The 12,234-nt window shown below is 37.0% G+C and overlaps 1 protein-coding gene across 8 annotated transcripts in view; it reads right to left on the reverse strand.

Annotated features, from left to right (window-relative positions):
* wnk2 (WNK lysine deficient protein kinase 2) overlaps nt 1-12,234 on the reverse strand; it is a 148,581-nt gene that overhangs the window by 68,687 nt on the left and 67,660 nt on the right. For all 8 annotated transcript variants that reach the window (XM_052018422.1, XM_052018418.1, XM_052018417.1 and 5 more), the window contains exons 5-8: nt 8,914-9,002; nt 6,854-7,073; nt 3,716-3,992; nt 730-926 (exon numbers count right to left, since the gene is read on the reverse strand). In XM_052018422.1, the coding sequence (XP_051874382.1) occupies nt 730-926; nt 3,716-3,992; nt 6,854-7,073; nt 8,914-9,002 (783 nt within the window). The remainder of the gene's footprint in view (nt 1-729; nt 927-3,715; nt 3,993-6,853; nt 7,074-8,913; nt 9,003-12,234) is intronic.

Raw genomic sequence — 12,234 nt, forward strand, 5'->3', positions numbered from 1 at the left:
AATCACATTCTTCCTTTAGTATGGCGACCAAAACTACACACAATACTCCGTGCAGTCTCACCACTGTCTTTTACAGCCGTAACAAGACACCCCAACTCTTGTACTCAATTCCCCAACCAATGAAGGCAAGCATGCCAACTGCCCTCTTCACCAACAACTGTATCGCCACTTTCAGGGAACAATGTACTTGTTCAACATATGAGTGCAGATGTAATATTGCATTATTTACGAAGGGCAGCAAAGACAAGCCATGGAACTACAGACCAGTGAGTCCGACATTCAGTGGTGGGCAAGTTACTGAAGGGGATTCTGAGGGACGGGATCTATCAACATTTGGATAGGCAAGGTCTAATTAGGGATAGTCAGCACAGCTTTGTGCATGAGAAATAGTCTGACAAATCTCTTAAGAGTTTTTCCAAATGATAAGCAAGAGGATAGAGGAGGGTAGGGCAGTGGATGTTGTATATATGGACTTTAGCAAGGGCTCCCAATTAATGATTTTGAACAGATATTAAAGATTAGGTCGAGTGCTTCTAAACTGCAGCCACTTGGATGATATTTGTGCATAACAGCTCTTATTATATTTGACATCTCCACTTCAAGTCAGATAAATCAACGAAATCACAGATCAGGTTTTGTCATAAAATGTAATTGTGTTAATAAATTTTGTTCCAACACTTTCACAAAAGTAAAAACTAAAGTAGCATGTTAGAGAATGTTAAAACATACCGTAGAAGTATGCTGGTAGTGTGCCAGTGACTGTGAACTAATGGAAGGTGCTTGAATTTCACTCTGAGGCGGGCTGTAGATCTGCTGTGCAGCAGGGGGCATCGGCTCATGAACAGATGAGTAAACTACACTCTGTTGGCTGCCTTGGGAGTCAGAATAAAGTGTTGATCCTTGTCCGCTGTCACAAGTGCTGTCAGCTTTAAAAGACAGATGATAAATAGCAACATTTCCATATCTGTACATTATATTTGTAAGAATACAAATCGAGCAATATAAACAGCACATCATTCTGCACCAAAGGCTGACAGAGCCTCTGTGGCACAAAGCATTAAAGTAAGCACATCCACAACAAACACCACTGTTTCCAAGTCAAAAATCTACGTTAGGAAGATAGTACTTACAGAAAATGGAAGGGGAGGAATAGCAAGTCATGGCTGCTCAAACCTGCCTATGTTTCCAAGATAATTCAAAAATTGCAGTGGCAGAAACAATTGGCTTTATTACATTGACTCCAGCAGGAACAAATGAATCTGAACAGACAAATAGATGTACAAGAGGAAGCGACAATTTTATCTTGGTACAGCAAGCGAGTTGCTATGCTAATTGGTGGGATAAGATGTTGGTTTAAATAAATTAAGTGTTTATTGGGTAGATTTACTTCCTATAATCATAAAAATACGGATGGGATAAAAGGGAAAATTTGAAATCACAAGTGACTTCTAATATCACTCTTATCTGGATGCAGGTATTTAACAGTTTTTCAGAATTCCTTATTTAGATTGATGCATTTTTATTTATAGGTGAAACAATTGGCAATTCTTGACAAAGATGTTATAAAATAGTAAAGATGACAATGAACTAAGTTGTAGGGCTCAAATGCAACTCCAAATTCATTTATGAAATTTAATAAGCCCTCTGAGCTCTTTAACTGAACAACAAACTTTCATTTTTATAAACTGCCCAATGTTTTTTAATCATGGAAATAAAAATGAATCTTGTTACCAGAAAAACAAATGCTAGCTCTAGTAGAGGTATCACAGTGTGATGAGTGACAACATGTTTAATAGCAATGTTTATTTCAGAAGTAGTGTACAATACTTAATTCAGTCAGTGTCCTTGGGTGAAAAATGTATGCATAAAGTTTAATTGATAATTGTTTAATTGATGTCAAAAATTAGTATGTTGTTTACAGCTTCTCTTCTCACCTAGTACATAATAACGAAGAAATAGTCATCTGTAACATTCGGATACATTGATTTACAGTTAACACCAGTGCAACCTTGTAGTAATTAGCATAAAATTATAGTGTTGATGCAAGCCAACTGTCCACAATTATTAACAAGCTATAGGTGGAGTGGAGGGAAAGAAAAAGAGCCTAGGGAGAGAGAAAAGTAACAGAGTACACTTTCCAGTGAAAGTACTACTTGATTTCTTTTTATTCCTTTAAGCCACCTCAGTGAGAAAGTAATTATTTTTTCATTTCATGATAGACAGTTCCACTGTCTTTCATCCCTTGATTTTCATCAACCAGGCCAACAGAGAATCAAGGGATAAAAATGTAAAAATCTTTGCAAAAGTATATTAAATGTGTGGCAGAAGGGTTCAGCATTTGTATTATTTTTGGGTACTAAAGCTACTTGGTCACACTGCTCCAATAACACCTCCCAAACCCACAATCTCTACATCAAATGGGACAAGGGCATCAAGTGCATGGAAATGTATCAGATGCAGGATTCTCTTCAAATCATACACCACCCTGATTTGAAAACATGTTATCATTCCTTCCTCGTTGCTGGGTCTAAACCCTAGAATTCCATAGCACTTAAAAGGGGACTTGAGGGGCAGGTTTTCCTACAGAGGGTGGTGGGTAGATGGACCAAGCTGCCAGAGGAAGTGGTTGAGGCATTCAAAAGACATTTGGACAGGTACTTGGATTGGAACGATTTAGAGGGATATGGGCCAAATGCAGGCAAAAGGAACTAGCTTAGGAAGGCACCTTGGTCAGCATGGACGAGTTGGGTTGAAGGGCTTGTTTCTGTGCTGTATGTCTATGACAATAATGTGGAAATATCTTCAGAAGGACTGAAGTACAAATAAAATAATTAGGTGTGTCATGTTGCAGCTGTGTATTTTAAGATCTGGGGAAGGATCATGGAAACAGGCAATGCAACCATACTGACTCATTTGTATAACCCAGGAGGAGGAGGAATGGAGGGATGGGAATTGAAGATGGATGGCAAGAAGTCCTATACGTGTGACTCAAGTCTATACAGTGTAGTCACATATTGCCCAATGAAACAAGTCTGAAGATTTCCTAAGCATTTTTACTAGGTTATATTTTTCAGTGAATCTCATCTTTGCCCAAAAGAGAAACTGGGTAGCATAGTCCAAGTTTGCTAATAATGAATAATAATGCTAATAATGATCTAATAGATAACCATAACTTTGCTTCAAATATTACTTGCACTAACCAGAAAACTCAAATTTTGAAAAATCAGCAGTGACCCCCAGTTTGATATTCCACTGAGGCATGAATTTAATGCACAGGGCCTAATACAATGTTATTGCATTTTTAAGATCCCTTCCTTGTACACATACACACTTGTTTCACAATTTTATTTCTACAAAGACTTTTGTAAGAAAAAGATTACACCATCTTAAAAAAAACTAACAGCTAAATAAAGTCAAGCACCTCACAGTTGGAAGAGATCTACCTATTTAGTAAGGTTTACAAGTTTCACTCCCCAAAACTACTTTTGTTGAAGTATGTAATTAAAGGGAATACAGAAGAGAAACATTAATCCTCTCAATCCCATTTAAAGAATTTGTGGGCATAACCAAGTATAAATATCGTGGTCAATTATAGAAAATATACTCAGCTTTTCATTAGGTATGATTTTCCGAATTACTTTCATCTCAGACAAAACTTAAAAATATGCCCTAACTGAATACAAGCTCAAATTTAAAATCAAATAACCTCACTCACACATCATGGATGTAATACTGTTCAGCAGACTTGGACACACATGTTGGTCAGCTTCAGGTTCTTCCAATTCTGAGGGGATTTGATGACCTTGCTGGGGGGCATCAATAACTTGATGAAAACAGCTCTTCTGTTTATCTCGGTTCTCCTTTTCTCTTTGTGCATTCGCCTCATTTACTTGCTGACTCCTTTCCCTTCTCCACTTAATTAAGGCTACTCTGTCTCGTATCGACTTGGCAACAATCTTAGAATCGCATTCTTGAAAGAACCCAGAGTCAATCTACAAACAGAATGGCAAGATTGTATTGAATGTTATATGTACAGAAATCTTCCTCCCCCACTGAGATTGATTGACAATAAAAACCAAGGTTATTGCAGACTTCAAACAAAAAACAAGCTGCTAGAGGAACTCAGCGGGTCAGGCAGCAGCTGCAGAGGGAAAGGAACATTTCAAGTTGAGACCCTGCATCAGGACTGCCCAGACTGCAGATTTAAAGTTTGGTTAAATTTCCGCAACTTAAACAAACCTTTGCATTCAAAACTGTAGAAGATAACAAAAGACACTGGCTTAGGCAATATTGTCTGATCAACACATCTGTACTACTTTAGCATCTAGCACCGAGGTTTTCCACATACAAGGTAAAATACAAATAAGACGACAAAATCTTCTCTCCCAATTGCTTCCTTTTCCTATCATTTTAATACTGGAAAATAGAATGTCAAAAATGCATACTGGATATAAAACTGAAGTTTGAAAAATATGAAACTTGTCCCAAAATTTGATTTTTTTTCCCCAATATATTGAGAATAGTTAAATAGTTGTGGACACTGACAATGTTGAAAAGCTGTGTTAAACAACTATAAAGATACCATGAACAGAAAGGAAGCATTATTATTAAATATCACTAACTGCACATGCAGCAATGAAAGGAGATCTCAAAATTAGTCAGCATGTCATTGCATGTATTCTCAACACTAGCACCTATATGGACAACTGTGGCTTGATGGGTTCAGCATTTCCAATTCTACATCCACCTGCAACTATTCTGCACAGAAACTGATTTCTTGCCAAACCTGTTAGAACCACAACAAAGTATTGCATACACTCAGTAAATGTCCCCTTCCTTTTCCCAAATCCTTCCCATTTATAAATTCCATCAAGCAGCTCCTCCTTGGTTCCACTACCCAAATGCGTTTAACTGAATAGATACTTCTGTGAATATCAAAACTGTAGTTGTTGAAAATCTAAAGTAAAAACAGGAGGTAGGAATATTAAGCAGGTCAGGCCATATGGAAGAGAGACAGTTAATGTTTCTGGTCAAAGACTCATCAGGACTGGGAAGGAGACAAAAAATACTTCTCTATCCTTTTCCAAAGTTAACCTGACTTCAGGTATATCACATTTTTATGTAAAAACACGAGAGAATTTGCAAATAACGTATATTCCATAACTAAGCAGATCAATTTGGTTTATCAGTTGATCAAATATAATGACGGCAAGGTTCCAACTAACTGTTAACAGCAAAACAAACTATGGGTATCTGAGAATGCAGAGAGGAATGGAAGGGCATTAACTGGTTATTTCAAAATTATACACCAACTGTGACTCCACATTAAATGGAGAATCCCCCCTGAAGTATTACAGAAATGTGAAGCTATCTAATCTTTTTGATCCACAGCAGAAGGTCAATCTCAATATTTGATTTCTGGCAGGTACTTGTCATTAAGCACTTAAGATGTTTTTTTATTAAATAAATCAAATAGCTCCACTACAAATTTGTGATGAACTTCCCCACAAGGGGTGAAAGTTGAAAGGGAGGATAAGATAGCGATCCTTCTAAAAAAATTTTAAAACATGAAGTGTTTTCCCAACATAATGCAAGGAAACCTAGAAAGATAGCACGAATTTAAATCAGCTCCCCCCTCCCCCCCACCCATGGTGCAAGTGGAAGCATAATTTGAAGTACCACTGTTTCCCAAGACTAAGGAAACTTAGCATCAATAGCAGTTATTGGCTCAAAAAGGCAAGCACCTTTTACAGCATCCAGTAGGCAAAGCAGGACTATTCCAGTAAAGTGAAGCATCTCTTCTGCTGATTACAGATTTTCTCCTCCAACCTTCCCTCCGGTAAACAGCAATTTCCCCAGGTCTCCCATTCCCCACCTCCAAGACCTAACTTTTTGTTTCCTCTTCCCATTGCTCCTACCTCATTTTGTTTTCCCCGATCCTAAGAGTTTAGCAATAAATGATGAGGCCCTGGCATTCAGCTAAATACAATTTGATATCAACTTCATAGACTCAGCAAATCAAAATGGCAAATGTAGTTTACATCATAGCACCAATTGGGGTACAGGCTAATTTAGACTTCTTCTGTAATGAGATGAGATTAAGGTGAGCTCTTCTAGGGAAATGTGATCTCAATATGATAGTTTTAGATTCAGTTTGTTAAGAACATCAGGTCAACCACAAACTAGAGTATTGAACTTAAGGACAATTACATTGTTAAAGGGGTAAGCTGGCTACTTTAGATTAGAACATTACTTTAAAAATTGACTGATATTTAAAGAAATATTTCATATATATCATCAAATGCATATTCAACTGAAAAATAAAAAGAGCCAATGGCAAAGTGACCCAATGACCAACTTAGTCATGCAGCATTACCAAGAGTAGCAAGTGAACATTAGCGAAGATAAACAGACAACCGAAATAGACAATGCAACAGAGTAACTTGGTAAAGTGAAAAGAGTATAGCAAAAAATAGAAAAAACAACATATCATACAATAGTGGGAAAATGTCCAATGATGGTATGAAAATTATTGGGTTAGATATTGTTGACCTAGGCCACTCACTCAGAATTATAACGTTAAATACCTTCCCATCCCAAAACCCTTTCAATTAGATACAAGGCTAGCCTTCAGCTTCTCAATCAGGACCAGGCAGTACTACTTATTCTCATGCATATAACATTGGAGCAGGTGGTGGGATATATTAATTTTTTAATAATTACCTGCAAAACAACAGAAGCAACATTGCAAAGTACACTGGGATGTCAATGAATGTGTTGAGTCATCATACAAATTATAGTTACTTTTCCCATTTCTAAAACAGCTTTCCCTCACAATAATAATTACACTTACCATTTCTTGTGCAACATCCTCAGGATTTTCTTTATTCAAGTCAAAACTGAACTCAATTGCACCATTGTCTTTTGGTTTGCCTTTCAGCTTCTTAGGATCATCAACCCAGAGTCTCATTGCAATTGAATTTTTTATTCCATCATCTTCTTCAGCAAGTTCAACCCTTACGCCAGTGTCCTCCGCAAAGAAGGCATGATTTAAAAGATCTTTTATAGCATATCTGGAAAACAATTCCACACTCAATTATTCAGTATGGGTAGTGTTTCTGCGTTGGGCACAATCTGATATCCTAGCACAAATTCCAGCTATAAGTGCATCAGTTTTGGGAAGTATTCACCCTCATCAACCTCAGATTTTATTAAAATCATTTGCATGAACCAGCACATTTAGGCAATATTTTAGAATACATCTTAAATTCCACTTCAAAATATGTTGATACTAAGAAACACATCAGTTTGATTTACACAGTGAGAAATAGATTTATCAAAAAAAGTTTAACCAGTTAGTTCATCACTTCCATAACAACCAAATTAAGAACTCTTAGAGAATATGTACAGTATAACAAAATAGCTAAGTTTAAAAAAGCAACATTTAAAAGCTTTTAAACTATTTGTGTCACTAAATCCAAAAGAATCAGCTTAATCTTTCAAGGCCTACATCTTGCACAAGAGTGAACTGCCAATGGTAATCAATTTATTCTGGAAATGTAGCTAGTCTTGTGGGTTTCTAGCACAATTTCAATCAATCTGGGAAACTCAAGCTGTGCTGAACTTGAATTTTGGGGAAGTCAAAACAGGGTAGGACTTTTACAGTGAATAGTCAGGCCCGGGAAGTGCTGTAAAGCAAGGGACTTCTGAGTACAAATATTAGTTCGCTAAAAGCAGCAGCACAGGTAGACAGGGTGGTGGTGGTGGTGTTTGGCATGCTGGCCTTCATCAATCAGGGCATTGAGTGTAGTAGCTGGGACATTATGTTGCAGTTGTACAAGACATTGGTGAGACTGCACTTGGAGTATTATGCAGTTTTGGTTGCCCTATTATAGGGGAGACATCATTTAATTGGAAATAGTGCAGAGAAGACTTACGAGGATGCTACCACAACAAGGGCCTGAGTTATAAGGAGATGTTGGGCAGGCTAGGACTTTATCCTTTGGAACATAGGAGAGTGAGGGGTGACCTTATAGAAAATCATGAAGGGTATGGATAGGGTTAACACACAGTTTTACTCCCCCCCCCCCCCACAGTGGGGGAACTAAAAACTAGAAGGCATAGGTTTAAGGTGAGAAGTGAAAGACTTAAAATGGACCAGAGGGGCAACTTCTTCACACTGAGGGTGGTGAGTATATGGAATGAGCTGCTAGAAATGGTTAAGGCAGGTACAATAATAACATTCAAAAGACATTTGGATAAGTACGAGTTTGGAGGGATATAGGCCAAATGCAGGCAAATGGGACTAGGTTGGTGGACACCATGGTCAGCATGGACAAGTTGAGCCAAAGGGCCTGCTTTTACGCTGTAATACTCTGACTATGAATATAATTTACTCCTAAGATTCTGAATCTTCACACAGATTACACTTTCGGACAAATTGCACTGAGAAAACAACTGTGGCTGTGCTTCAGCTATCAGATGTGCAAAATGATTACTGTAATGACTTACATCTTCAAAGCTTTTTTTTATATCTGATGCTACACATATTATATAACCAGTTAAAAATGTTATACATATAGAACAACTAGGTTTATTGGAAAGGTATGAGAATGAACCATTTAACTAAATTCAGTTCAAATAACTAAACTGAAATCCTAAATTTGTCAAACCAGGGTTTTGTTTTAAACATATATACACATCTGATTAGTCCTAAAAATCAAAGTTGCATTACACCATTGTATGTTGAATACAATATATTGTTCTTTAATAACAAAAAGAAAATAAGTACACTTTGTAAGCTAAATCAAGGACTCACTGATAACTAGCTGAAGAACATTTATTGCTAAGGCCTCAGTAATCAATTATCATTTCCAGGAAACAATACACTCTTGTCCCGATTTTGTTACAAACCTTTCTTCTTTATTTTGGCAGATGCATTCTCCAATGATCTCTTTTATTTCTGGATCTGTGACCTTGCCAAAACTTGCTGGTTTTACTCCCTAAAAAAATTAGAACAAAATGTTGAACCAACTTCGACTTCAATTGTTTTGGCTTGCAGAAATGATATTCAAAGTTTTCAAGATTACTTGCCAAAATTAGCACAAATTTCAAAAGGAAGAGCTTCTAAAATGTGGATTCCTTGTAACTGCATTTCCAAATTGCATTCAGCTTATTTTCAGTATCATTACAATTAGCAATTCACTAAAATTTCTCTTTTTAAAAGGAATTCCTTTTTATTTAATGATCTGTATAAACTAGATGGAACTTCAAAAGAACATTGTTAACTGGAAGTGCCGAATAAAAAATTGCTGAAGCCAATTTCATGAAGGTACTCCCAAAGCACAAATTACTACAGAAAGAGCATGTAATCTGTTTCACCCATGTGCAGTACATTGGTGCCCTGTAAAATATGACCGCTACAAAATGCTGTGCACGAGATCAGGGATCCATTGCTACCTTGCAGCAACCTTTCACTACCTTGCTCAACAATAATTTGCCTCAGATGATTCTGCTTTCATGGCCTCTAAAGGAGTACCAAAGATTCATGGCCCTCAGAATAAAATTTGCTTCATCACCATCTTAAAAATGGGTGAGTCTTGACAGCGACCTAGATTCTTTGACAAGAGGATGTGATCACTCTGTCAAGACCTCTCAGGATCTTGTATATTTCACTTGGTGGGTACTTTAAGAATCTTGAAAAGATACATTTTTAACATTTAGGATTTGATTGTTGATAAAACAAACTTTCATATACTCATATAAATCCATTTTCTAACTTTTTTGGGGGTGGGGGTTATTGATAGCAATTCTTCATCTCTGGATCCAATGGGAAATGCCTTTTCAATTCACCATTTTTTGTTTAAAAATATTTCCCTGGAATGTAACATCTTTGTAAATTGAGAAGTACTTGCATAAATAAGTGTATTAAAATCCACACTGAAAACCTAGATTCATCGCAATAAACATTGGTTCGGGAGAGAAGCAACTTTCTTTGACTTGTTTCAGCTCCTTTGAAAAATGTTCTGCTTCCTTCCCCCACAAGAACTTTATGCAAATCTGCATGCTTTTTGAAACAGTCAAACTAACCATGACTGGCCTTGTACACGTCAGCACTAAGACCCATCACTCCCCTCATGTTCCTTAAAGTCTTGCCATTAAACTCATTTTTTCCTGGGTCATCAATACAAGGGCGCATGCTGTTGATTCTAATCAATCTCTCCATTATAACATATTTCTTCATAACACATGATAAACTTCCAGGGTTAACATTCAGAAAATATATTCAATTATGTCAAAAGGCTGTAGTTTGCTTCAATGGGTATTTATTATCTATGTAGACAGTAGTCTACTTCAGCATAGCTATTAATCTGTGGATAGCAGTCTTTGTTGGCACAGCTATGCCCAAGATTTCAATTGCCATTAATTATTCATCTCTCTCTACCCTCCAACATTAAGGATTGTTCATTGTTGCAAGTAAAAACTTTGCAAATCAAGGACGCACACCCTAACGAGTCAACTGCATCATAGCAACTACTCTTAAAAGATTTATAATTCTAGGGATAGCTGTATCAACAATGTTGTTGATTTCCACCTCAAGTTAGAAGTCTCATGCATCACTCGCAAGGAAGCTATAAGAATCAAGTTCAAATACCAATTGCTGTTCTTTTTTGGGTCAAGAAACATTAGAATAGATTCAGAAAGCAACTCCTGCCATTTTTCAACTTGGTTTCAGATAAAAATGCAGTTTTGTAGAAGAGTGGAGATGATAATTCTATGTGCTGACTGTTTGTCATTGTATTTTGCAGTATGTCAGGTGGATTACAGCGGTGGACCAACAGGAGTAACAGCAATAACTTGACCATACTGATAGCACACTGTGCAAGATTACCTCTACATGCATTTATGTTTAGCCTCTGCATCAGGTGTAGCTTATAAACTTGGCTTTGACTCAGACTTAAAATTCCCTACAAACTTTACAAAATTTAAAGGACCTCTGCCTTTGGCATCTTACAATGTTCCAAAAACAACACAAGCTTGAGGAACAACATCTGGATGTGTTACACCCCTCAGAACTCAATACTGAATCAATAATTTCAGATAACTAGCCTTTCTTGAACAGATGCAAGGTCATCAGCCAGTTACATTTATCAGTTTTTGTCTCTCCACTGATGCTCTCTGACTAGTTAAGTTTTCTCACCATTCCCTTACATCAGATTTCCAACAACTGTTATGTTCCACATCTTAAAAGGTCCAAAAATGCTTGTTTTTTCCTTCCTTCTGCTCCAGTTATCTTCCTCTACTCACACCTGCTCCAGACAGGTCACTTTTCAAGCATTCAACACCCTCTTGGGTGGCACCAACAGTGTTGGTCTCATCTGAATGCTTGGTTGATGTTCACTTTATCACGGACATTCCTTTTGTTTTCTCCACCTCTTTCTCTGCAACTTAAAACAGGCTTGTTTTCTCACTTTTCATTCTGGAGAAAGTTCACTGACCTTTGTTTTTCTCTACAGATATTGACTGACCTATTGAGTACCTCCCAGTGTTAACTATTTTTATTTCAGATTTCCAGCATATTCACTTTTTACTTTTAGATGATTGTAACCGACTAAAAGCAGACCAGCCAGGAAAAAAGGTCAAATTAAATTTTGCGTAATAAATTAGGAAGTGGCATATTTTGATGGAGGAAAGATGATCCAAATAAAGTTGTACATTGTTTGAAGGTGCTAGGATACACATTCAAATCTTTGAAGGTTGGTGATCGACAGAATTAGTGGGCCGAAGGACTCATTTCAGTGCTGTCTCTCTCAATGATTAATCTGATTTTTGGTTTATTAATTAGAGGAATTACAATAAATCTCTTTTATAAACTAGAGGATGGAAAGCAATTGTGCCATCCAGTGACCACTGCTTTTTTGATAGGCATTAATCTCTTAAAAATTAGCATGCAGAAGAAAATTTCCAAATTTGTAAGTGACACTAATCTTGGAAATGTGTTAAAACACTAATGAGCCAGAAGACACTAATAAGCCGGCTAAACGGGCAGCCAAATGGAAGTTAATATAGGGAAGCATTAAACATTATATCAGAAAGAATAGATGAATAATATTGATTAAACAGCACAATTCTAAAGGGTGCACAGGAACCCAGATTCATCTGTGCATAAATTCATGGAAGTGGCAGGGCATTTTGAGAGAATGTTTCACAAAGCACATGAAATTCTGGAATTCG

Source organism: Pristis pectinata, chromosome 6 (genome assembly GCF_009764475.1).
Source record: "Pristis pectinata isolate sPriPec2 chromosome 6, sPriPec2.1.pri, whole genome shotgun sequence".
Classification (NCBI taxonomy): domain Eukaryota; kingdom Metazoa; phylum Chordata; class Chondrichthyes; order Rhinopristiformes; family Pristidae; genus Pristis; species Pristis pectinata.